This window comes from Xenopus tropicalis, chromosome 4 (genome assembly GCF_000004195.4).
Source record: "Xenopus tropicalis strain Nigerian chromosome 4, UCB_Xtro_10.0, whole genome shotgun sequence".
In the NCBI taxonomy this organism is placed as follows: Eukaryota; Metazoa; Chordata; class Amphibia; order Anura; family Pipidae; genus Xenopus; species Xenopus tropicalis.
The window spans coordinates 23,259,423-23,287,398 of record NC_030680.2 but is presented as its reverse complement, the minus strand read 5'-3'; the positions used below and the strand labels follow the sequence as shown (position 1 = coordinate 23,287,398).

Sequence of the window (27,976 nt, the reverse complement as noted above, 5' to 3'; positions counted from 1 at the left end):
CACCCAGAACCTTTGTGTCAGCCTACTACAGGCTCGCAGAGAGGGTTTTGGCTCCAAAATGCATTATCATGTGTTTCTGTTCCGAAATTTGCCCTATGTTCCTTTATATACTGTATATAGTAGTCCTAGGGGCTGATTTACTAATCCACGAACGGTCTGAATGCGTCCGAATGCGTTTTTTTCGTAATGATCAGTATTTTGCGATTTTTTCATAAATTGTCGCGACTTTTTCGTAGCCGTTACGACTGTTTCGCAAATTGTCGCGACTTTTTCTTAGCCTTCGCGCCGAGTGCGAAAGTTTCGGATTCATTCAAGCTTCAGTATCATGACTTTTCTTGGGCCAGGTTGGAGCTGCAGAGTGCCATTGAGTCCTATGGGAGGCTTCCAAAATCATGCAAAGTCTGAAAGTTTTGCCCGCCGTTTACGAACGCTCAATACGAAAAAGTCGCGACAATGTACGAGCAAATCGTAACGGCTACGGAAAAGTCGCAACTTTTTGCGCAAATCGTAACGGCTACGAAAAAGTCTCGACAATTTACGATAAAGTCGTAACGGCGACGAAAAAATCGCAAAAAATACGAAAAAGTAGCAAAATGTTTGTTTCCAATCCGAATTTTTCCCATTCAAATTCGTGGATTAGTAAATCAGCCACCTAGTGTCTGCACTCTGATGCCTAAAAAATTACACGAGGTGGGGTGCTTAGTCAAATCAATTGTATATGAAATATATTTTCAGACCGGCACACCCTTATTAAAACTTAATGTCTTTATTGTAAGCACATTTTTTGGTGTGATGTGCTTACAGTAAAGGCATTAAGTTTTAATAAGGGTGTGCCGGTCTGAAAATATATAATATATACAGGTCCTTTTCAAAAAATTAGCATATTGTGATAAAGTTCATTATTTTCTGTAATGTACTGATAAACATTAGACTTTCATATATTTTAGATTCATTACACACAACTGAAGTAGTTCAAGCCTTTTATTGTTTTAATATTGATGATTGTGGCATACAGCTCATGAAAACCCAAAATTCCTATCTCAAAAAATTAGCATATCATGAAAAGGTTCTCTAAACGAGCTATTAACCTAATCATCTGAATCAACAAATTAACTCTAAAAACCTGCAAAAGATTCCTGAGGCTTTTAAAAACTCCCAGCCTGGTTCATTACTCAAAACCGCAATCATGGGTAAGACTGCCGACCTGACTGCTGTCCAGAAGGCCATCATTGACACCCTCAAGCAAGAGGGTAAGACACAAAAAGAAATTTCTGAACAAATAGGCTGTTCCCAGAGTGCTGTATCAAGGCACCTCAGTGGGAAGTCTGTGGGAAGGAAAAAGTGTGGCAGAAAACGCTGCACAACGAGAAGAGGTGACTGGGCCCTGAGGAAGATTGTGGAGAAGGACCGATTCCTGACCTTGGGGGACCTGCGGAAGCAGTGGACTGAGTCTGGAGTAGAAACATCCAGAGCCACCGTGTACAGGCGCGTGCAGGAAATGGGCTACAGGTGCTGCATTCCCCAGGTCAAGCCACTTTTGAACCAGAAACAGCGGCAGAAGCGCCTGACCTGGGCTACAGAGAAGCAGCACTGGACTGTTGCTCAGTGGTCCAAAGTATGTCATTCGGAAATCAAGGTGCCAGAGTCTGGAGGAAGACTGGGGAGAGGGAAATGCCAAAATGCCTGAAGTCCAGTGTCAAGTACCCACAGTCAGTGATGGTCTGGGGTGCCATGTCAGCTGCTGGTGTTGGTCCACTGTGTTTTATCAAGGGCAGGGTCAATGCAGCTAGCTATCAGGAGATTTTGGAGCACTTCATGCTTCCATCTGCTGAAAAGCTTTATGGAGATGAAGATTTCATTTTTCAGCATGACCTGGCACCTGCTCACAGTGCCAAAACCACTGGTAAATGGTTTACTGACCATGGTATTACTGTGCTCAATTGGCCTGCCAACTCTCCTGACCTGAACCCCATAGAGAATCTGTGGGATATTGTGAAGAGAAAGTTGAGAGACACAAGACCCAACACTCTGGATGAGCATAAGGCCGCTATTGAAGCATCCTGGGCCTCCATAACACCTGAGCAGTGCCACAAGCTGATTGCCTCCATGCCACGCCACATTGAAGCAGTCATTTCTGCAAAAGGATTCCCGACCAAGTAGTGAGTGCATAACTGAACATAATTATTTGAAGGTTGACTTTTTTTGTATTAAAAACACTTTTCTTTTATTGGGCGGATGAAATATGCTAATTTTTTGAGATAGGAATTTTGGGTTTTCATGAGCTGTATGCCACAATCATCAATATTAAAACAAGAAAAGGCTTGAACTACTTCAGTTGTGTGTAATGATATATAATACAAACAAATATTGAATGTTTACTTTTTGTCCTCTACAGCCTATTCAGTTCAGTAAAGTTCATTAAATGGAGTACTGGAGTGAGAAAAATAAATAAATATGGGTATAAGTATGGGATTTATTATTTGGAGTGTTTGGGACCTGGAATTTTCTGGATATGAGATCTTCCATGATTTGCATCACCATACCTTAAATATATCCAGTAGGATTGTTTTGCTACCAATATGGATTCATGCAGCTTAGTAAGGATCAAGTACAAAGTTCTGAGCATGCTCAAACCTCTGTATAACTGTGACAATTTGGCAGTAAAACGTGGGCAACAGTGTCCCTATCTAACTGCCACACCAAAGGACACACTTACCACGTCTGTTTGAATTGATGAATAACAGGAAAATGTAGATTTTCTTGCTTTAATCTCCCTTTAATTAAAAAAAAAACGGAAGGACCAAAGTCTGGGGTGCTTTTTATTTGCTTTAATTAGGCAAGTCAAATGTTTAACAAAGGCCATTTACACGGCCTTCAAAGCAAAGGTGTTTTTGGACATGTGCATGTGACGCCATCCTAAAGGGAAAAGTGGGCAGCTACCCAAGGTCAGGAAGTTGTCCCACCAGGGCCGCTCCAGCCATGAGAACCTTGTCTCAGACAGCAGTGTGTGGCTGAAACAGAAAGGTGGCTCTTCTAATGCAGCACAACTGATATCTATGCACTATATCTATGCAGCCCCTGAGGGTGAAGACACACAGAGCTACTAGTAGCAGCTACTTGTCACGGCTACTGAAATAGACAATGCTGATCATTTACTGATAACTGTCTCTACGTGTGTTTTAGCAGAGACAATTCTCAATATTGTCTATGGCAGGGTATTTTCTGGTGTTTAGTAGCCATGAAAAAGTAGCTGCTACTAGTTGCTTAGTGTGTCTTCACCCTGAGGGCTGTAAATCGCCGGTGGGATGGCATACGTGGCGCCGCGATTTGCCGAAGTTTCCTCTTAAGGCAACTTCCGCGACTTCGGCAAAATGCAGAGCCACGTATGGCATCCTAACGGCGATTTGCATTCTAGCTGGTGGGATGGCATTTCGGGGAGATTATTCACCCGCGACAAGGGAGATTTGTCGCGCGCCGACTTATCTCCCCGTGTGTCACAGCCCTGAAAGGTCCCTGTATCCCAGCAAGTCAGTTACATACTACTGATATATTCCACAGCACAGAAATTATACATCATTCCTCTCCCTACTGGAGCTTACAATCTTAGCCCATTAACCTTATCAGGAGCCAATGACCTTACCTATGTTTTCGTAGTGTAGAAGGCTAGGCAAAGCAGCAACACTAACTTGTCCATTTATATAACTTTACATACACATGCAGCATGGTACTGTTTTACAATATATATATTAATAGCACAGACAATAGAAAGCATGGAGCAGTAAATAGAAAATTAAGCATATACTGTGCCATGAAGGCCTGCTGCTAAAGGTGCCAGCATGAAGTGCAGAACTGGTGCCAGAGAGAAACAGCCAAGTCTTGGTGATTTTGTAATAGGATCCTGTCATTGTAGTCCGGCTGGGCCACTCAATCTTCATCATTTTGCATTGTGACCTCCTCATGGTGGTCTCGTAATGTGACCCTGGGCATGTAGTCTGTCTTTATCAGAAGGCAGCCCTGTGGGTTTTTTTCTCTCTTTTTTTTGTTCTCCTCCTAATCCCTAGCCTAGGTCCCGTGACCGTCAAGCGATGTATTAGCTTTTAATCACATAAAGCTGGCTTTTGGTGGCTGCTGTGCGAGACATGCTGCATCTGATGATGTACTCAGCACCCACATTACATGGGAGAAAAGACAGCGACCAGCAAGCGCACCCAGAGAATAGAGATACTGACTGTTTTGGATCTTACTTGCCCCCCACCAGGCCTGGACTAGGTTTTTATATAGGCCCTTGCATTTCAAAGACACTGAGGCCCAAACATCACCCCCACCAGCCCAATAATTGCCAGCCTGGGCCTCCCCCCAACACCTCAAGGTTTTTCTCTAGTCCAGCGATGCTACATTTGTTGCACCCCAACCATTGGTCCACCTCTAAAGTAGTTTCCCCTCAATGTCCTTTCGCTATCTCTATTAATAGTCTTTTGCGTTGTACTGACTTTCTTGTGACAAACACCCAGTTCAGGTTCATTTGGTCCAACTGGTCAGACAACTGTTGCCATCCATTCAGGCAGGGAAGTCAGCAGGAACTGTGATTTGGTACTGTTTTTTAATACATACATTTTTAATGCTTATATCAAATTAAAGCATACAAATACAGATAAAAGAAATGTAAATAAAGGTAAACTGTATACATTAAAAAAATTAATGGTACTTTTTCATCTATTACATTAATATGAAGTAATGCACTTTGGCCATTAATTGACTGAAAAGTTTCTAAATAAACTATTTCTAACAAAACAAAGTGCTTGATTCTTTTGTTATGTAATAAAGGTCTAAAACTGACTGTAGAAAGAAATGCTCTCTTAGGGCCACAGTGGTGCTTCCCTGAATTTAAGGAATACTCTGCTATAATAAAAAGGTCAGTTATAATATAGAGATTAAACCTTTAAATAACATATACCTACTAATACCCCTGTCTGAGAGGAGGGATAAATCAAGTCCGGATGTAACTGCTTGCAGAGCCCAAGGTTCCCAAATTTGAAGAAATTGATCATGGGTGCCAGCCAATATGGATGTCAATTTCTCAGTAATCATTATAGTGGTACGCTTGCTTTCAGTTGAGGAGTTGAAAGGGAGTCAGTAAGCTGTGGTTTAACAATTAGTTGTTTGGCAGCTGTAAATATAAAAGTAATGAGTTTCCAAGGGGCATTGCCGCCATATATGAGCCATTGTGCCCTCTCCCCCATAGAAGGAGAATGGAGTGGGAACATTTTATGTATACGTTTAGGAACAAGGTACCATCTAGTTAAAAGATTGTAGGAAAATGCCACTTTGGCTAGGTTAATGGAGCATTTATTCTTTCATTTCCATATATTTTCCTCAAGCTTTTGGTTCTAGTTTTTGTATAAGTTCTTGTTCCCAATGTTTAATGTAGGAGGGGAACTATCTGATTCTAACATATAAGCTTTATAAAATTAAAAAAAAATTGGTCCTCTCATATAAGGGGAGGACACACACAGTCTCAAAAGCAGTAGGAGTAAGCAAACCTGGCTGTTTGTGTAATGATTGAGTATAGTGTTGCACCTGGCAATAATGAAATTTTTCAGTAATTAATGGATGGAATTTTTGTTCAAAGGAGGCCCAAATAAGTTTCCCTTTCTATTAAGATAAAAAAGGTTTAGCTTCTAAGCCTGAATGAAATTCAGAATTGCCCCAAAGCGGAGCAGTGTGTTTGTGGGGTGATATTAGCTTAGCATCTTGTTTAATCATTAACACGGATACAGTTTTGGGTCATTTTTCTGGCTGTATCCAAGGTAAGGCAGTTGGGTTAACTGGGAATATAAATGCCCTTTAAAGTTGGGCCCAAATTGGAGGAGTAGAGAAGAACAATTGGGCTATAGGAGCTATTTGGCTTGTTTGATAATATCTTAGTACATTACAAAACCCTAGGCCAACCTGTTTTTATTCTTATATAATGTGGCAGCATGGTGTAGGATAGATAATGGAAGCTAGTTTTGACCACTCCCCTTTTTTAAACTTCACCCACTTCAAACCACACCCATGTTATCACAAGAGCTTTTAAGACCATACTCACATTAATGGCGGTAGTGCAGCAAAAACCCAAATGGTTGGTGCTCATTGCAAGAAAATCACCCTTGTTTCATATGTGAAAGAAGTTTATGTCATATTAAGACATACCCTTAAATCCACATGCCTCTTCCTCCCCTGTGGATAGCACAACAGCCCCCCCCCCCACTCATAATTACACACCTTAGGGACTATATGAGGACTATTTCCATGTGCTAAACTCCCAAACAAACACCTGCAACAGGCAGCATAGGGCAGGCAAAGTATGGCACACACAGGCAGCATAGGGCAGGCAAAGTATGGCACACCCAGGCAGCATAGGGCAGGCAGAATATGGCACACAAGCAGGGTAGGGCAGGCAGAGTGTGGCACACACAGGCAGCATAGGGCAGGCAGAGTATGCCACACACAGGCAGCATAGAGCAGGCAGAGTATGGCACACACAGGCAGCATAGGGCAGGCAGAGTATGGCACACACAGGCAGCATAGGTCAGGCTAAGTATGGCACACACAGATAGCATAGGGCAGGCAGAGTATGGCACACACAGGCAGCATAGGGCAGGCAGAGTATGGCACACACAGGCAGCATAGGGCAGGCATAGTATGGCACACACAGGCAGCATAGGGCAAGCAGAGTATAGCACACACAGGCAGCATAGAGCAGACAGAGTATGGCACACACAGGCAGCATAGGGCAGGCAGAGTATAGCACACACGGGCAGCATAGGGCAGGCAGAGTATGGCACACACAGGCAGTATAGGGCAGGCAGAGTATGGCACACACAGGCAGGGTAGGGCAGGCAGAGTATGGCACACACAGGCAGCATAGGGCAGGCAGAGTATGGCACACACAGGCAGCATAGGGCAAGCAGAGTATAGCACACACAGGCAGCATAGAGCAGACAGAGTATGGCACACACAGGCAGCATAGGGCAGGTAGAGTATGGCGCACACACAGGCAGCATAGGGCAGGCAGAGTACGGCACACACAGGCAGCATAGGGCAGGCAGAGTACGGCACACACAGGCAGCATAGGGCAGGCAGAGTATGGCACACACAGGCAGCATAAGGCAGGCAGAGTACGGCACACACAGGCAGCATAGGGCAGGCAGAGTATGGCACACACAGGCAGCATAGGGCAGGTAGAGTATGGCACACACAGGCAGCATTAAAAAAAACTGCATCTCTTAACAAATTATTTAAGACATCTGCTACCTCTGTGATTTCATTCTTCTCTAACCTTTCTTTAGTCCATCTCATGGTTATATCTGTAATAATTTCATTTGTGTAGCAATATCATCTAATTTTCTATGAGTTTCTGGAATAGAATTTGTTTTATGGGCTTGTTCTAAGATTGTAAGCTGTAAGTTTTTGCATTGGGAAGCTAATTTTATGAATATTTCTCTCATGGCAGCCTTATGTGCTTTAAATATTGGGTAGGCATTGGATGAATGGAAGTGTGTTTCTTGAAGAAAAATTAGTCTACATCCTTTTGTGTGGGGAATTTAAAGTAGGGATGCACCAAATCCAGGATTTGGTTTGGGATTCAGCCAAGATTAGGCCTTTTTTGTCAGGATTCTGCCAAATCCAAGTGTCTGGCCGAACCGAATCCTTAAAATCACGTGACTTTTGGTCACACGAACAAGGAAGTAAAAAAAATGTAAGACTTCTATTTAACCCTGATTTGCATATGCAAATTATGATTTGGTTCAATATTCGGTCAAATCTTTTTAGCCAACCCAAAAATAGTGGATTCAGTTCATCCCTAATTTAAACCGTGGGTGTTGTGGGAGACTATTTTAAGTGAAGCAGCAATAATATGTCAATGGTGTGTTATTGATTCAAACAGTATGATCTGGATCAGTAGTGACAAATGAACATATAGTATTCTCCCACCACACCTCCCTGGCAAAGTTGCTCTGGAAGCAACCGTGGTCATGGTAATAGGTTACCAAAAAAATCTAAAACAAACTTTGTTATACATTTAAGAAAAAACATTAACAGTGTAAATTTCAAAATAGTATTCAATGGGATGTAAGATCCCTTTTGTGAGATCATGAATAGTTCCGGGCATATATCATCATGGTGAACCTGATAAGCATAGTGCACGTGGGGTTGAGTAAGGGCCGTAGCAGACGGGGAGATAAGTCACCCACGACAAACCTCCCCAATATGCCATCCCACCGGCTAGAATGTAAATTACCGGTGTGATGGCATATGCAGCGCCAAATCAGTTGTACTGGAAGGCCTTGAAAACGGAGTGGTTGGGAGTCTCTGGAAGCTTTCATAATAGCCTGTTTAGTTTGGTGATAATGAAGTTTTAGAATGGTGTCTCACGGTTAATCAATATTTGCAGGTTTTACAAATGATCTGTGGATCAGATCAATATGTAATAGTTGAGAAGGTAAATCTGATACAGAGGTGGCAAGCCATACTTGTATTTGTGACTCCAGGTTTTTATAACATTCTAGAACTCCTGGTATTCTTATGTTGTCTCTATGGGACCTATTCTCCTAGTCCTTTCATTTCAATTGGAATAGCTCTGCTCCCTGGGCTTCAAGAACAGTGGTTGTGTCCATTCAAGTGAGTCTGTACGTCTGTACGTTAATATTTACATCATTATAGGTCGGTGTATGAGGTGGTGTTATACAGTGTTTTTTCAGCCATTGGCTAAATACTAGTCTATAGACATTAACTTTAAAAATGAGAAAGATTGAAACTATTAACTGTCTGTTTCACGATAGTTGTGTATATAATACAATACAAAGTCACTTTTTGTTTCATTTATTCAACAAAGAAAATTAAAGGGAAAAGAGACACCAGTTGAAACAACAAAAATACCTGTTTTTTTTATTAAAGGGTAATTCACCTTTAAATTAACTTGTGGTATGATACCGACATTGATATTCTTAGACAATTTGCAATTGGTCTACAATTTATTTGTGGTTTTTCAGTGATTTAGCTTTTTGTTTAGCTTTGGTATTTTAGCAGTTATCTGCTTGCTAGCCTCCACATTATCCTAGCAACCCGGCAGTAATTTGAATGAGTGACTGGAAGATAAATAGAAAAGGGCTTGAATAGAAAGCTGAGTAATGAAAAGTAAGAATTGTCACAGAGCAATCCTGTTTTGGGGTCAGTGACCCCTATATGAAAGCTGCAAAGAGGCAGAAGAGAAAAGCAAGTAATTCAAATTCTATAACAAAATAATAAAGACCAGTTCTAAATGTGCTTGGATAGGACATTCTGTAACATACTAAAAAGTGAGCAATCCCTTTCAACAAGGGGTAAATTATGAGGATATAGCCTATTGCTTGCAGAGATAATCCTTTCTCTGTACATTTCTTTTGGCAACTAGTTGAAAGCTGCCATGCTGTGTCCCTTAAATGTGACAATATCAGGCTTTAGCTTAACTGTGTACTCAAACATAAGGGTGGAAACTGCCATACCGCTTCTCTTTGTAGGTACAGTACAGCATAGCTATACATTATTTCATACACATCATACTTTTTCTGGATATTTACACTCACCCACGAGAGCTGATGGGTTTGTCTATGCTGATGCATTATATATATATATATTATATTTGTAGATGGGGCTGTGTGCAACCTGACTGAAGGGAAGAGAAATCATATAGTTACAAAGTTACATAGCTAAGTTGGGTTCAAATTATATTCTATTAAAAATAGGAAGTAGGTCCATCAGAGCTGTGACTGTAAGGTTCTTGTGAATGTAACCTGATAGAGGATTCTGGGAATTTGTAGAGCAGAGGGATATATGACATCACTGATGAAGGGATATTAACTAACTCTGCTGAAAGTCAAGACATTGACATATCTGTGAATGCCCTCACATATGCTTTTCATTTGATGTATCAGTTTACAGCTATGATATTAATCTTCATTTAAGCTAAGTGACTGAAGAAGCTAAAATGCAGTTTAACATTCCCTGCATACCGCTTGCCTATTGCACACAGAAATCCACTTCTGTAAGAATGGTATATGGCTGGGGTGCTTTTAGCCGTGGGATTGAGGACACGTCACCAGTCAGGGGGTTAGGGTGGTCTTCAAGGATTAAACTGCTAGCCACACGATGGGATGTGTAGGGTTATCATCTGAAGATCTAGAAATAGGACATCAAGCACTCCGGATCTGCTAAAACTCGAACTTTATTCCATCATGTTAAAAACAAAAGTGCCTATCATCTGAAGACCCCTTTTTTATTATGGGAACATATGGGGCCCCTTAGGATATACTGAGCAGCATTAAATATACATCTACTGCACCCTGGTAACAAATGTTCCCACTCAGTGTATTGTTGCTACCCAGCATGGATTTCACTAACCTTGCCAGTAACTCACCAGCTTAGTCAGGGACTGGTTTTATACAATATGCTGCAATGTGCATATACTGATTCTGTAGGAGAGAAAGGCTGGCATTCTGCCTAGGGCAGCGGCACACTGATATTCACCCCCTGGGCCCACTACATTTAAAGCAGCTGTATACCTAAAGTTTACCCCAGCAGGGGGGGGAATAGTAGGGCAGCGGCACACTGATATTCACCCCTGGGCCCACTACATTTGAAGCAGCTGTATACCTAAAGTTTACCCCAGCACAAGGCTAGTAGAGAAGCCCTCCAGATTAGTTCATACACTATACATGTGTATTTTCTGCAGTTTACATAAAAATTGTTTATCTCATACATACACTGTTTATAGGTGAATTTATACTGATAATGGTATGCTCATGGGTAACCTGGAAGTGGGCATTGGGGAGAATTAAGAGTTCAACAATTTATTGACGATAAAACAGCAGATGCAACCATATGTGGCGCTTTTTCCATCTAATGTCTCCTTTAAGTGAAGATTAAAAATGTTTTTCTATCTGTAAACACCTAACTAGCATTGTATCTGCCCACTCCAATCCGGCATGCTAATATCAGTATGTTAGATAGCGGCAAGATGGCTGATGTAGCGCTAGTAGGGAGGATTCTCATTGGAGACTCAATTCACATCTGTTATAGAGTTTCGGCTACCTTTTTTTTTAGAGAGTTTGGGGGCACAAGTCAGGTTTAGAGAAGGTGTATGTCCCTTTTGTTATTTGGTAGTTTCGGGTACAAAAGCAAGCCTTTTGGCATATATCCCTACCTAATTAGCACACTACGTTTGTGAGTATTTATCTGTTCCCATTTACAGAACCTCTCGGGTTGAGGCAGGTTCCTAGGTCCCTAGTGCCAATGTCAAGGGTATTAATAAAGTAGTTTCTCAGCCAACCCACTATAGCTTTGTGTGCTTACATGCTTGCTGACAGTTGGATTTGTGTCTCCTGTTATCAGTTCTTTTTTTTATAAAGAGTAACATGTTTTTCTCAAGGACTTTTCCTCTTTAATTTCTACCCAAATAAGTACCTCAGTTGCTTGGGCTGTTGGGCTCTGGGCAGAAAAGCTCTTATCTCCCAACTGTGTGGCAGTCCGAGGGGACCTGCAGGGGCTATTGGCTGGGCTGTGGGCCATAGACATCCTGGTTGGTACTAGACTATTATAACTTCAACCAACATCACTTGTTTTTTTGCCTGTTATTCGCTATCACTTGAAGCTGAAAAAAGATTTTCTTGCTTAGAATTACTTTCCAAGTTCAAATTACCCATATTCAAGGTCATTAATATGCATGTCATGCAATCCTCTCTTGTTCTCCATGGGTTTACATATAGTAGTCTAGTGTAAAGGATGGTTGATGGTGGGAGATACAGTAATGAAAGCTTTAGAATCTTGGTCCAAAATTTGCAATGGAGACTCCCCCCAGTGAGGTAACTATGGGGCCTGCTTCCTGGACCCCCCCTTTATACCACTCCCATCCTGCCCACCACTCAGGCTGCTTATGACAGGGCTCCTGGTGCCACTCCAGCTTACTGCCGTAGTGCTGAGCACTGGAGGTTTTTTTTTTTAATAATACATAGGTTCGATAAAATCAGCAAACCAAACCCCAACCCCCCCCAACCAGCCTGCTTGTACCCACAGCTTCTAGTTTGAGGCAGGTGGTTGAGTTTAAGGTAGGAGAGGGGCTGGGGAGAAGGAACTATTTGACAGCAGACCCTGCGTGCTTATGCCACTGGAATAAGGGTTTCAGAAAGTCGCAGCAATATGGGGCCTATCCTGATGGTCAATGTAATTAATTCCGGTGTGAATTTTTGGTGTAATTACACCGCAGAGGGAATTTTTTGAATGGCAGCGTAAAAACGCCACATGTGTCATTGGCCTTGAAGTTGAGACTTACTAGTGCTTTATGAAGGCAAGAATAGCACTTTCATCCCCTGTAGTACCGTGTTAGCCAGTGTCAAAAATAATAATAAAAAAAAACACAAATACAAAAGTATTGTAGAAATGATACCTATATTGGCTAACAATAGAAATACATTGCAAGCTTTCGGAGCTCTAAGGCTCCTTCGTTAATCTATCTATCCTTAACTTCCTAATGTATTGCTCATGAACACTTCTCTCTGATCCAACAGTATACTGTATATGTTGTGCCATTCCAGCTTTCATTTGTATTTTGCCTGACGAAGGGGCCTTAGAGCTCCGAAAGCTTGCAGTGTATTTCTATTGTTAGCCAATATAGGTATCATTCCCCTGTATATAAATGTAAACTCTCTAAGGCACCATGGTTATTTTTATGCACGTGCTGTAGATTAAATGAGACATTTCTTGGATATTGGCATACCAATGCCTGCCCCTAAAAATCCATTGGGTTGACTGCCATCATCTTCATCACACTGGTTTCTGTCTCCCTGGCAGTGGGTACCGAGTAGGAGGATGCACAGTTGAAGTTAGAAGCAGATTGGCTTTCAGTGCCCATGCACTTGCTTGGTAATTATTGCTAGGGAGGCAGAAACTAGATTTAATGTAGTTAATGATAGCGGCTGCTAACTCTGTAGTGACAGAGCTTTTCATTTAAAGGAAAAGAAAATGTATTACTGGAGGGAGATGCCAAATATCAAGCACCCCCTAAAGGTTATAGTCGCTTACCTGATACCTGGGCCAGTGCTCCTGTTCTCTTAGAACTGCACCTGCCCAAGGTATTTCTGTAGGAGCTCATTCACCATGATTTTCTCATGCTTCTTTTCTTTAGGTCTGACTAGGTGTTGTAGAGTGAAAAAAACTTATTTTTGCATCTTAGTTCAGCTTTTTACTCTACAGCGCATGCACCTACCCAGAATGAAGAGAAGATGGAAAAAGCAGTAGAAGATGGCAACGATAAGCTTCTACAGAAATACCTTAGACCGGTTAAGTTTTAAGTGAACGTGAGAACCAGCCCAGGGCATGAAGCGATTATATTGACTGGGGGCTGCCTAACATTTTGCCACCCCTTGTGATTATACCTTTAGTTCTCCTTTAACAGACAATGCAATCAGTCTGGGTTAGCTATATTGGTCCATTATCAACAGCTATCTCTGTAGTTGCCAGAATTATTCACTACCAGAATGGCTAAGCTGCCTCCCCTACCTCTCCCTAATCTACCATTCATGACAACTTTATCAGCAAGACAATAGAGCAAACAATGAACTGTAAAGACACCCATTTTATTTTCATTTTGTTGCCAAGAAAAAGTCAATTTGATCCCCTCTACTCTGTATGTTTACACATTGGCATAACTGAAATCCAACTGTTTTCCTTTAGGGCTGTGACACACGAGGAGATTAGTCGCCGCACGACAAATCTTCCTTGTTGCAGGCGACTAATCTCCCCGAAATGCCATCCCACCAGCTAGAATGTAAATCGCCGATGGGATGTCATACACGGCGCCACGATTTCCCCCAAATAGCGGAAGTTGCCTTGAGAGGAAACAGAGGTGACCCTGAGACTCCCTTTGATTCTGGCTTCTGCTACATATTTTAGAGTCCAAAACAGAACTGCATAGAACGGAAGTTGTTTAAAATGACACTTTCTTTCAATGCAATAAAATGGAAGGAATGGAGTATGACTTGTATTTGGGTTAGAAAGGGATTTGTTCCATCTAAGCCTATTTATATCCATTCTCCAATCCTTCCTAGCTGAATGTGGGGAAAAGGGAAAGTGTTAAGTTGATGTGAAGGTTAGCGAGTGTTATGCAAGGCTGATTACAATCAAGATTTGCTGGAGAATGCATGGAATTACAGTATGAAGGCTTTATAATGGCTCGGTAAACTGAAACCTGACTTACCTATGAAAAGTTCATGTGGCCTTTAGGGCAGTGGCACACGGTAAGATTTATCACCCAGGGTAATGCAGATTTAACCACTTGCAACAAAGCATACTGCGTGCCATGGCCCTTAATGTAAGTGCTCTGCGGTTTCTGCCTCACACTGTATGACCAGGTGGCTCAAATAAAGCTGGCCAGCCCACTACCCACCCCTACCAACTAATGCTCTCCCTGTGTGGGCAAGCCTGTACGGCCACTTTTCATTTGCCAAGGTAAGTGCTGCCAATTCTTTGGAAACAGAGTGGCATCCAAAACTGGCACACATCCTATGGAGCTGGGCAAATCCCACGCATGGGAGGCAGCTAAAATAGAGTACGTTGTATCAACAACAGAGAGGAAAAGAGATAAAAACAATGTGTGAGGGAGGCCAACAGAGAAACAGTGCTACGGGAATATTTACTAAGCAGAGGCTTTGAAGTTTGAACCCTCTGAAGGAGATGAATGCAGAGAATAAGCTGTGTCTGTGATGCTGCAGCCGTACCCGTTATATAAAATGCTATATACTTGTTGGCATATAGTAGATTACAGTATGATATCAATGTAGTCTAAAGACCCTGTACCCCCGGGGGGCACATATTACAAATCTCCCAAAACTTTTTTCTGCATAAAGTAAATAAATTAAATTCTCGGCACATTCCAATTTTGTTAAACTTGTTAGTACAGGTATAGGACCCATTATCCAGAATGCTCGGGACCAAGGGTATTCCGGATAAGGGGTCTTTCCATAATTTGGATCTCCATACCTTAAGTTTACTAAAAAACATAAAAAAGGAAATCAGTTTTAAAATTCTGAATTATTTGCTTATAATGGAGTCTATGGGAGACGGGCTTTCCATAATTCGGAGCTTTCTGGATAACGGGTTTCCGGATAAGGGGTGCGATACCTGTAGTAATAAAATTATTTGTAAATTGAATTTCCAATTGAAATCAGTGTACAGGTCTGGCTTTATATACAGTATTCTCTGCACTACTGGTTTTATCTCCTAATATAATGTAGCGGAAGCCAGCTTAGAGTCAGAACCAGGAACGAGTGGACAGAACAAAAAGGAATAATTGCTGCTATCTATAGTAATTACAGTTACAATAAGTTTGTAACAAGGAAAGTTGCTTAGGATGACATTCACAAACACGAGTTTGGGGTGGGGATATTTTCTTTCTTTTAAACAAAATGTAATTTTTTTAATAATTTTGTATTCATGCTGCTTCCCCTCTGGCTGTCTCACCTCAGTATGTATTATATTGTTGTTTCAGGACATGATATCAATGGGGCCCTGGAGCCATCCAACATCGACACCAGTATCTTAGAAGATTACATCAGTAAAGAGGACTCCTCAGAAATGTGAGTACATTAAGAATACATTTCCTCCATCATTGGTCAATATGCTCTCTACTCTTTTGCTTTCTCTGCAAGAAAAGTGCCAATTAGATAACTATTTTAGCATTTAAAAAATGTATTTTTAACATCAATCAGTAGTTACAGCAGTTGTGACCATCTTTGCAAATGTTACATTATTATCATCAGCAACATTATGTTAAAGGGATATTGTCATGATTTTTATGGGATACTTTTTATTTCTAAATTACACTGTTTACAAATAATTCACTCTACCATTTAACATTTTATTCCTGAACCAACAAATGTATTTGTAGCTGTAATATTGGTGTGTAGGCGCCATCTCAGGGCATTGTGCCTGAGTCTGAGCTTTCAAAAGGAGCCAGCGCTACACATTAGAACTGCTTTCAGCTAACCTATTGTTTCTCCTACTCCCATGTAACTGGAGGAGTCCCGAGCCAGACTTGGATTTCTTACTATTGAGTGCTATTCTGATACCTACTGGGAGCTGCTATCTTGTTCCCTTCCCATTGTTCTGCTGATCGGCTACTGGGGGCGGATATCGCTCCAACTTGCAGCGCAGCAGTAAAGTGTGACTGAAGTTTATCAGAGCACAGGTCACATGGCTGTGGCACCCTGGGAAATGAAGAATATGGCTAACCCCATGTGAAATTTCACAATTAAATATAAAAACATCTGTTTGTTTTGGAAAAAAAATGTTTTCCCATGACGGTGTTACTTTAATAATACAGAAAAATCATAACTAGATTTGTCCTGAGCAATTAGATTTTTCAAATTCAATACAGGGGCATTCCATAAACAAGGAGAACAGCTCCATTCACCAAATGGAGTAAGGGCAATGTGGATTTGATATTCTTTTAATGTCTGCTTTACTTCCAATAATATTTTTCACTCAGATTTTAGTTTTCTGAATTCCTCCCCCACCCAGGAGATTTCTACACTATCGCCCAAATATTTCATTAAAGGTGCTATGTTTGCCCAGGCACAGTTTCCCTTTAAATTATATTTTTTATCACATTGTATTTTCAAAATTTTTTTAGAATTATTTAAAGATTAAACTATTAAAAATTGGATAACATTTTCCCAAATTCATTGAAAGTAGTTTATTGTAACTATTTTTTACCTCAACTTGTTCTCCTTCTATAACCTGACATAATTTAATTTTATCCAATGCAGAAAATATTCATTTTGCTTTGAAAAAACCCCCCAAAATATCTGTATATACATTTTTTGCCTATGGTAAATCTTTTGTTAAAAAGAGTAGAGAATTCAGTATTTGGGGATTTTTTTGCATTGAACTGAAAAATAGGCAGATGTGCTCAGTTTCACTTATTTTTCCACCAGATCCATGCATACCTCCCAACTCTCCTGATATTTGCGAGACAGCCCCGATTCTAACAGCTCGGCCCGCAGTCCCGGATTCTTACTGAAAAGTCCCACATTTCCCTCTGATCTCCTGCACTAAACGCTAAAAAAGATACACTGTTTCTCAAACTTAATTAGTTAACAAGCAACACTGAGATACAACTGTAACTAATAAGCTAAACAAGTCTCTTGGGGGAATTGAGATTTGCAGCTTAAAGGGCAATTTCACCTTTTTTAGAAAAACTTTATTAACATAAAGACCTCAAAACCCCCCAGAAATGCCAAATTTTGTAAAAATGGGAGTGGCATGTTGGGAAGTATGAACCATGTAAAATATACATGATTTAGGGCAGTGGAACTTGGTATAATGTTGGGGGCTCTGCTGAAAGTAATTCTTAGTAGCTCTGAGGGAATGTGGTTAGGAGTTGTGTCAATTCATATGAAACTGCGCCCATAGCCCTCTTTTTGTTCATACACAGAGTGGCAGCTGCTAAGTGTAGCCCTTTACTTACATTGGTGCAAGCTCTAGCACTGTAGGCACCATCTGTATATCTAGCTCTGGCAGCCTTTGCTGTTGTTGCATATGGGCAGGTGTTGTGGGAATAGAAATCCCCTAACCTTGCCCCGTAAATTGCTTTTTATTTAGATGTGCAAGCAAAGGAGCAAGTAAACAGGCGAGAAGTAGCAAAGTGCTGTACCTCCCTCCATTGCTGCAACTTGCTCTGTATTTTTTTATTCTGCCGCCAGATGCAGAGTTTGGCAACGGCACAGACAGAAGTACTGTGGAACTGAGCACTAAGGGGTGTTATTTCTACCCCGTGGTGTACTTGCACTTGCATCAGGGGCTATAATAAATATCTGAGGAAGGAACACATTGCACAATTTCAGTCTGAATAAAAAAGTTCATGTTCTTAATGATAAAGATGAAAAATCACCTGTTGATTGCAACAAAGCCATTCCCTCAGAGACTGTATTTTAATGAAAACTGGTCGGACTCTTGCTTGTCCTTGCCAGGCAAATACTTACGCATAACTGTAGTATTGTTATTGTTAATAGCAGGTTACCTTGCATAAAGTGCCCCCTTGTGGTGCAATATTGTATTAATTGTATTTGTCACTGGTGCTTGTAATGCTAAAATTTGTATGTAGTTTTTTCTTACATAATTGTTTGTATGCAGAATCCTAAAAACTGGCAGAAGGGCTTAATAGTAGAAATGTGCTCTAACTATACAGTTACTGTATAAGCTGGGTAAACCCTGCGTGTTTATTAGGCGGAAACCATGTAACGTTTCAGATCAAGCCCCTTTGTCAAGCATGAAATGTTACATGGTTTGCACCTAACAAACACGCAGGGTTTGAATTGTTGTTCCAGTTTGGGTGGAGGGTACTGATCCCTCATCAAACACTGCACACAAGGCAGTACATAGGCGGAAAGGGAAGGGAGTGTTGGTGAGTCTTATAGTTATAACTAGCCAAACCTACCTGGCTAGTTAGATCTGCTCATTTGCAAGGTCACCAAAACATGTAGAATGTTATCTGATTTCGCCACCCACAAACTGGGTCCAGTTAAGATGATCCAATGTTTTAGCCAACATTGGGGCAACTATTGGGCCAATGCAAACACAACAGAATCAATGGCCAGTTGCCCCAATGAGCCATTATTCAAACTCTTCCCACTGACTGATAACATTCCCTTTCTAGAAAGCATTATATTGTAGTAGCAAATAAGTATTGGCTTCTTTGGCAGGTCTTTTGGGGAAAGGTCTTGAATATGTATTATTAAATCTATCCATGGAATACAATAGACTTTTGTTTAAGTAACAGATGGAACACAGGAGAATTATAAGCAAGCTGCCTAATAGAAAAACATTTAACATGTACAGGACAGACATAAATATTATCATCAGAATTCATATTTTTAGTGTTAATGGCCCTTTAAAAGTGGGTGAGGAGATTCACAATATTGTACCACATTATAAATGGGGTAATATTGAGTCTTATGTAAAAATAAAAAATCCACTGGAGAGCCAAATGCGTTCTGTGTTATTTATTGGTTTAGAGATGCATAGCACTATATGTTCCTCTGGTGCCGTACCTGGTCCTTCCTCTGGTACTGCACCAGAGGAAGGACCCCAGAGGTCCAAAACATGTAGTGCTATGCATCGCTAAACCCATAAACAACACAGAACGCATTTGGCTATCCAGTGGATTATTTCATTTTTACATGGTACTTGAATTGGACCTGGTGAAACCTACACCACTGTTTGATTGAGCCCCTTCGCTGAGTTTTACACTTTGTGGCACACAGATTGTATTTTCTTTTGTCATAATACTGAGTCTTGTATACAACAACTGACATCCAAGTTTTCTCTTATTTTACAGCTGTTTCCCAGAGATTCCTTCCTCAGCCAGCTATGCCAGCCCTCAGCCTTGTGGATCTTCTGGAGTCCACCTGCCCGGTGTCCTTTCCAATGTTGCTCACACAGGCAGTATTAACGCAGGGGGGGTCCATCATCTTGGTCAGCAAATGGCAGTACGACCGGGGCCAGGGACAACATGTGGGGGGCCTCCATACCCTCAGCACCTGAACTGCAATAATAACAATGCCATGCTGAACCCCAAAGGATACCCAGGTCCCATGTGCATGAGCAACCAAGGCCTTCCCATTAAGGCAGAACCGAAAACCAGCTATGCAGCCGGGTGAGTTCCTTCTTTCACATTAAAACTTGCCCCCCATTTCTGCCAGTGGATATCAAATAAAATGTGAATTTACATAAAATTACCAGTACTGGGGCTTTTAAGTGTTGCTTAGTCAGCTGCAAGAGGTAGATATGGCTGCATTTTAAGTAAAGAAAAAAGGTATTTGGCCAAATGACTGAAATTGCTACATGTGCCATGCACCTAATTGTTCTTCAGCACCAGAGTATAGTAAAAAAGCACACTTAAAAGGAGGAATGTTGTGGTGTGTATAGGGAGTTGCTAAAAAAAGTACATTGTACAATAATATCAGTGGGTTCTGGTATCTATAGCACAATGTATAGTGAGAGCAATTAATAGTTCTGGATGCCAGGTGTTTTATAAAAGGGAACAATCCCTAAAAAATGAGTGGATGGATAGGAACCCTATTGAGCAATATCCTAAATAGTTTGGAAAAAAATGATATTTAAAAGTAAAGTCACATTCTCAAAGTCTACCAGGCTGTAGCTGAGAGAAGAGAGTGGTTTGTTTATACGGAGGGCTTCTCAGAGGAATGCTGATTTGTTTAGTTTCCGCTCCTATGAACAGGGAGTAAATTGTGGGTTTAGTTTCAAATTCAGAATTTGCCCTGTATAGTGTGATAAATAACAAAAACCATAGATAAATACTAATTAAAACAAAAAATGTATGAGCCCTATTCATTGAACTCTCTGAAGAAGAAGTATACTGCCACTTTAAAGGGCTCCACTAAGCCTTTCTCTTTAGCTTGACAAACCCAATAGGATCCCCCCACACTCCTGTTCCTGCTGGGCAGATGACTAAGCCAGTTACAACACCTTACATGAAACTTCACTTCTTCACTTGTTTTTTCAGCACTTTACCTGACTCTCCCCCGGACTCTGGATCAGAGGCGTACTCCCCTCAGCAGCTTAGTGGTAAGTGCTATTATGGTATCTCCTCTCTATTCCTACAGGATTCAGCCTTTTTCGGCAGGGTTCGGATTCAGCTTAATCCACGGTCCTGGCCGAACCAAATCCTAATTAGCATATGCCACTTAGGATTTGGAAGGGTTAATGTCGCCGCATAAACATGGAAGTGTAAAATTTAACCCTTCCAAATCTGGATTTTCAGCTGAATCCCTTAACATGGATTCGGGGGTTCGGCCGAACCCAAAAAACTAGGTTCTGCATCCCTAATGGAAAGTGATAGATGATAAAGTAGTTCTAATGTAACGATGAAGATGGTTAAAATAGAAAAGAAAGTGTGGTGAAGAAGAAGACAGAAAGGAGGTTTAGGGCTGTGTAAATGGCAGAATTACGTTGTAAGATGAAAATGAAAACTCAGCAATGGTGGGAGTGGGGATACCTTTCCTGGGGTGGTAGTGGGGGGGGGTGAGAACTTGGTTGGGGGGGAGGTTGAAGAAGAGATAGGGGAGGGATTGATATAGAGAAGACTGCAAGGGGAGGGATAGAAAAGTCAGGGGGAGAGGCGCTTTTCCACGGTACAAGAGAGCTAGCCACAAAAGAACCGTAAGAGAGTGGGATGGGGGAGTGGACAGATGACCCTGGCAGCAGGTGAGATATTCACTGTGAGGGGTGGTGTGGGTGGTGATGAGAGAAGAATGCGTGACATACTAAATGACTTCATGTAGCACACAATCATTTTTACATGACTGTTGTGTGCTCAGGTATACAAGCAAGCCTGGAATACGCGAGGGTGAGATGGGTGGGAGTGTCCCATTACAGGTGTCCCTAGTGTGGTGCACAGTGTGGTGACAGCGGCATGGGTGGTGCACAGGAACAGGTGGAAAAGCATAGAAATGTTTTGCCGAGGCACAGTTCTGTGTATTGGAGCTGGGATCTTTGTTTATCAGAGCATAGAAATGTTTGGAATTCTTCAGCGGCCCCTCCTTAAATATACCGACCGAATGCCTGCAGCTCTAAGCTTGGATAAATCTACCTTCCTAGTCCTTCCTCACTGTGCCCATTAACATGGAGCATCTCCACAAGCTGTTACTTATATATGAGCAACAGAAGCATATGCCTAGAACTACTCTCTGGTTTGGTACCGCTCCAAAGCCTTTTTAATGTTCTTGGGTTAAATAACATGAAAATGTGATGTCAAAGCCCCATTGTTTATTACAATCATTGACAGCCTTGAGTAGGGTGAAGGAACTTCTGGTTTTGAAGAGCTGCAGGGTGGATGAGCCTGATCTAAGCTGACATTCTTTGCAAGGTTATTGTGCAATTTTATTTTCAATGTTTGTCTTCAGGTTAATATTTTAATTAATGTATCAAGTAGGTGTAATTTCAAGCTCAACAGGTGATGCTAAGCTGCAGTTCCTGTCACCCTCAATGCGTGACTGAGAGATGGCCACATCTGTTGCCTTAAATGAAAGATACTATCCAAACAGTGCCTTCAAAATGTTCTTGGTGGGGCAGTGGTTATACTGTTTTCTTGCTGTGTTGGGGTCCTTGGATCAAATCTGGACAAGGCACTATCTGCTCTGTTCTCTGTGTGGGTTGCCTCTGGTTCCCTCCAAAAACAGACAGGCAAAATGAACGTGAGCTCCACTGGGGAAGGGAATGATGTTTATTCTCTTTAAAGCGCCTCTGAATGTGTTTGTGCTAAGTATCATGATTATTTTGCCTGTAAAGGAATGATATTGCTAAAGAAATGCAACCCCCTTCCCCCACAGACTGACAGTGTAATGGAGAAACTTTCCAGCTGCGGTTTGTTCTGTGGTGAGGAATGTGATTCCAAGGATACGCTGATGCTTTTGGGTGGTGCTCAGAGCCCAGTGGCTGCATTGGGCAAGATGCTTATGAGTCCCTAGGTGGGAGAACATCAGGATCATAATACCTGCCCAGCAGTTTTGCCTCATTTAATATCAAATAAAGCATGCTCCACCTAACTATATCTCCCTTTTATTCAATTAAGGATTTGATCGAAAGCTTTTAAAACATATTGTTAATTTATCAATTTAATTAAGGTCAGAGTTCAGAGCTGCCTTTAGGAGAGTGTAAATAAGGGTGACTGCTTGTATATATTGAGGGGCCACTTGCAGCAGTGGCATGTAGGAAGAGTAGGTGATAGTAGGTATGCTTGTTCAAGATGGAGGACACAGGGCAAGATGATAGCAGTAACACTTATTTCTGAATGCTGTGCAACCTGCGCTCAGGGGCCATATGTTGGCCAATACTTCATATTAATAAATGGACACCACAAAGTCTTTTTCTAGCAAACCCCATCACTACATATAGTTGACAGATATTATTGCACCCATATAATCACAATTTCTTTCTTTTGCTGCCACAGATCCTCACCTGCTTCGCACGATGACCCCAGAAAATATATGTCACATCACCCCACCCTCTCGTCTAGAGCACCCCCCTCCACCTCACTTACAGGGCCCATTGCCCCCCCACCCTGTACACCAGCAGCACTATCCTAGCATGCAGCGGGAACTGTACATGAAAGTGGAGTCCATGATGCCACAGTACCAAAACCTTGGACCTGCGATGCCTCCGGCAGACCTACATCATGCCCAGCAGTCGCAAATGCTCCACCAGCTTCTCCAACAGCAACATGGAGCTGAGTATGTACCTATAGTTCTGGGAAGTCAGTCTGTGACAAGGCCTCCTTGTGATTAAATACTTATCCAGCCATAGTACCCTGTTCTGTAAAAGTAATGAAAGTGCTTTAACAACCAGCACATTCTAATTGGCTTGCTCAATTTCTCACGGTGACCACCCTTGCCAAAATGTGGGTTTAAAGGTATATATCTGAAATGTATTTTGTCTAATTTGGAGGTCATTAGGTAAGGCAGAATAAGCCATTAACGTACGATTTGATTGGGCCGAGTCTTATCTGGTACTGAAAGGTAAATTTATTTCTCGGTCTGTTTTAGGCTCCCAGTGCATCCTTCGAAGAAGAGGAAACACTCAGATTCTCCAACCAACACCCTGAGGGAGCAGATATCCAATGGAGGCATGGTGAAACAGGAGCCGGGTACTAACACACAGACACATAGCTGCATCCATATAACACACAAAAAGTGGAACACTGTGGCAAACAGTATTACATACACATCCTTCCACTCACTCAACACAACATACTACACATTTATACAGAGGCAATTAAACAAACTGAATCTTATACTATATTACTGCATTAATGATATGGTGCACAGGTTGTCCATTTTGTCACATGATGCAACTGTGCCAATAGCAACATCTAGCATGCTAGCAATAGCATAATATAGTATTCTAACTCCATACATAACCTGTAAAATATGGCCTCATAAACTACTTAGGGATATATTTTATAAAATATTGTACCCCCTACTGTAAATGTTAAAGGGGTAGTTCACCTTTGAATTAACTTTTAATATGACATAGATGCTGTTATTCTGAGATGATTAGCTGTTGGTCTTTATTATTTACAGTGGCTTGCAAAAGTATTCGGCCCCCTTGAACTTTTCCACATTTTGTCACATTTTAGCCACAAACATGAATAAATTTTATTGGAATTCCACGTGAAAGACCAATACAAAGTGGTGTACACGTGAGAAGTGGAACGAAAATCATACATGATTCCAAACAATTTTTACAAATAAATAATTGCAAAGTGGGGTGTGCGTAATTATTCAGCCCCCTTTGGTCTGAGTGCAGTCAGTTGCCCATAGACATTGCCTGATGAGTGCTAATGACTAAATAGAGTGCACCTGTGTGTAATCTAATGTCAGTACAAATACAGCTGCTCTGTGAAGGCCTCAGAGGTTGTCTAAGAGAATATTGGGAGCAACAACACCATGAAGTCCAAAGAACACACCAGACAGGTCAGGGATAAAGTTATTGAGAAATTTAAAGCAGGCTTAGGCTACAAAAAGATTTCCAAAACCTTGAACATCCCACGGAGCACTGTTCAAGCGATCATTCAGAAATGGAAGGAGTATGGCACAACTGTAAACCTACCAAGACCAGGCCGTCCACCTAAGCTCACAGGCCGAACAAGGAGAGCGCTGATCAGAAATGCAGCCAAGAGGCCCATGGTGACTCTGGGGGAGCTGCAGAGATCTACAGCTCAGGTGGGGGAATCTGTCCATAGGACAACTATTAGTCGTGCACTGGACAAAGTTGGCCTTTATGGAAGAGTTGCAAGAAGAAAGCCATTGTTAACAGAAAACCATAAGAAGTCCCGTTTGCAGTTTGCCACAAGCCATGTGGGGGACACAGCAAACATGTGGAAGAAGGTGCTCTGGTCAGATGAGACCAAAATGGAACTTTTTGGCCAAAATGCAAAACGCTATGTGTGGCGGAAAACTAACACTGCACATCACTCTGAACACACCATCCCCACTGTCAAATATGGTGGTGGCAGCATCATGCTCTGGGGGGGGCTTCTCTTCAGCAGGGACAGGGAAGCTGGTCAGAGTTGATGGGAAGATGGATGGAGCCAAATACAGGGCAATCTTGGAAGAAAACCTCTTGGAGTCTGCAAAAGACTTGAGACTGGGGCGGAGGTTCACCTTCCAGCAGGACAACGACCCTAAACATAAAGCCAGGGCAACAATGGAATGGTTTAAACATATCCATGTGTTAGAATGGCCCAGTCACAGTCCAGACCTAAATCCAATGGAGAATCTGTTGGAAGATCTGAAAACTGCTGTTCCCAAATGCTGTCCATCTAATCTGACTGAGCTGTTTTGCAAAGAAGAATGGGCAAGGATTTCAGTCTCTAGATGTGCAAAGCTGGTAGAGACAAACCCTAAAAGCCTGGCAGCTGTAATTGCAGCAAAAGGTGGTTCTACAAAGTATTGACTCAGGGGGCTGAATAATTACGCACACCCCACTTTGCAGTTATTTATTTGTAAAAAATGTTTGGAATCATGTATGATTTTCGTTCCACTTCTCACGTGTACACCACTTTGTATTGGTCTTTCACTTGGAATTCCAATAAAATTGATTCATGTTTGTGGCTGTAATGTGACAAAATGTGGAAAAGTTCAAGGGGGCCGAATACTTTTGCAAGCCACTGTATTTTAATGATTTTCAGTTATTTAGCTTTTTGTTTAGAAGCTCTCCATTTAGTATTTTAGCAACATCCGGCTTCTAGGGTCTTATTTACCCTAGCAACCAGGCAGTGGTTTAAACTAGAGATGGGAATATGGATATTAGAGTGCCTATATAGAAAGATAAGTAATAAAAAATAACAGTAATAATAAAATTGACAATTCAAAACCTATAAAAAATAAATAATGCAAACCAATTGCAAAGTTACTAGGAATAGGGCATTCTTATTTATTTATATGAAAATAAAATAATTATATAAATATAGCAACCTTTACACATAAGCAGTGTAATTTACTGAAGGAATTATTAAATTGCTCCTATAATGAGACATTCAGGGGTATATTTATTATGATGTTTAAAAAGTGGAGTGAAGCAATACTGGTGATGTTGCCCAAGGCAACCAATCAGCAACTAGATTTCAACAGAGAACCAAAGCAACGCATCTGATTGGCTGCTATGATACTTTTTACACAGCATGATAAATATACCCCTAAATGTGCAGTACCCAACATCTGCACCTCACCAGATTCCACAAAAGCTTCACTGTTATTGGTATACATGCAGCAGAACACACAAACATACCAGCACCCACAAGCCAAACTGCACTGCCCTCACACTATAGCTTCACTTGACAACAAAGCCCATATTTTAGGCTGAACAAACATGCAGGCACAAGTTGGGATGGAGAATGGTGCACTATGCTTACTTTGGGTGGGGGTATATTTCAAAATCACCCAGCTCGGCTTTATATGATTTATAATTTAGATATCTCAGGTGAGGAGCTGGCAAACTAAGCACAGAGTTCTGGAAGATGGGGCTGACTTCTGATGATAGAAGGTGATTTCATCTGTTGCCATTGTGGGAAGGCTTACTGCTATTGGTCAGGCTACCCTGACAACTATCAGTCTAAAGCCAATCTCTTTGATGTCCAAGATAGACTTTTTGACTTCCCTTAGATCAGTGCTGTCCAACTTCTACGGTGCCGAGGGCCGGAATTTCTCTAGCATACATGGTGGAGGGCCGCTAATGGAAGCCAGTTTTGACCACTCGCCTTTTTGAAACCACACCCACTTCAAACCACACCTATTTTATCACAATGGTGGTAGCACAGCAAAATCCCAAATGCTTGGTCCTTACTGTGGGGATATCAACCATCATTCATATGTGAAAGAATTATGTCATATTAAGATATACCCTTAAATTTCATATGCCTCCTCCTCCCCTGTGGATAGCACAGCAACCCCCAGTACATAATTACACACCTTAGGGACCATTTAATTTCCAACTGCTAACAAACTCCCACAACAAACCCCTGCCAGGTTCACCTCCCACAAGCAGCATAGGGCAAGCAGAGTATGGCACACACAGGCAGCACTCTGCCTGTCCTATGCTGTCTGTGTGTGCCATACTCTGCCTGTCCTACCCTGCCTGTGTGTGCCATACTCTGCCTTCTCTATGCTGCCTCTGTGTGCCATACTCTGCCTGCCCTACCCTGCCTGTGTGTGCCATACTCTGCCTTCTCTATGATGCCTCTGTGTGCCATACTCTGCCTGCCCTACCCTGACTGTGTGTGCCATACTCTGCCTGCCCTACCCTGACTGTGTGTGCCATAATCTGCCTGCCCTACCCTTCCTGTGTGTGCCATACCCTCCCTGACCTATGCTGCCTGTGTGTGCCATACTCTACCTGCCCTATGCTGGCTGTATGTGCCATACTCTGCCTACAGTACCTATGTCTGAGGTGTGAAGAAGTGAACAATGGGAGTGATTACAGCCTGAGCCTGAGGTGTGAACACTGCAGGGGGTGAACAATGCAGGGATTAAAAGGTGTGAAAAACACAGGGGATTACATTTTTAAACAATACAGAGGGATTACAGCCTGAATCTGAGGTGAGAACCATGCAGGGGGCCAGTTAATCTCAGTACTGATACCATTTAATGCTTACTCAAAGGTAAGCCATCAAAGCAGCCAGACAGGTGGTGGGCCACACAGAGGGAGGTCGGCCCGCGGGCCGCCAGTTGGACAGCACTGCCTTAGATGGAGGTCTTTGTTACAGTGTTTAATAGTATCCAAAGTGTCCTGTAGGGCTCTCTGGGACTAAATAAAGTCTCCAGCCAAATGAGATCCACACTGGGAAGAGCTGCAGGGTGCCTCCTGGAAGTAACCCTGACTACCT

At 41.8% G+C, this 27,976-nt stretch overlaps 1 protein-coding gene across 4 annotated transcripts in view; it reads left to right on the top strand.

Annotated features, from left to right (window-relative positions):
* The window catches only part of myrf (myelin regulatory factor), a 90,232-nt gene that overhangs the window by 46,834 nt on the left and 15,422 nt on the right, over positions 1 to 27,976 (top strand). For 2 of the 4 annotated variants that reach the window (XM_002937648.5, XM_004913405.4), the window contains exons 2-6: positions 15,563 to 15,650; positions 19,412 to 19,729; positions 20,600 to 20,661; positions 23,045 to 23,324; positions 23,637 to 23,737. In XM_002937648.5, the coding sequence (XP_002937694.2) occupies positions 15,563 to 15,650; positions 19,412 to 19,729; positions 20,600 to 20,661; positions 23,045 to 23,324; positions 23,637 to 23,737 (849 nt within the window). Of the gene's footprint in view, positions 1 to 15,562; positions 15,651 to 19,411; positions 19,730 to 20,599; positions 20,662 to 21,213; positions 21,301 to 23,044; positions 23,325 to 23,636; positions 23,738 to 27,976 lie in introns of those variants that run through there. The other 2 variants (XM_004913404.4, XM_031900542.1) reach the window with 2 other exon arrangements.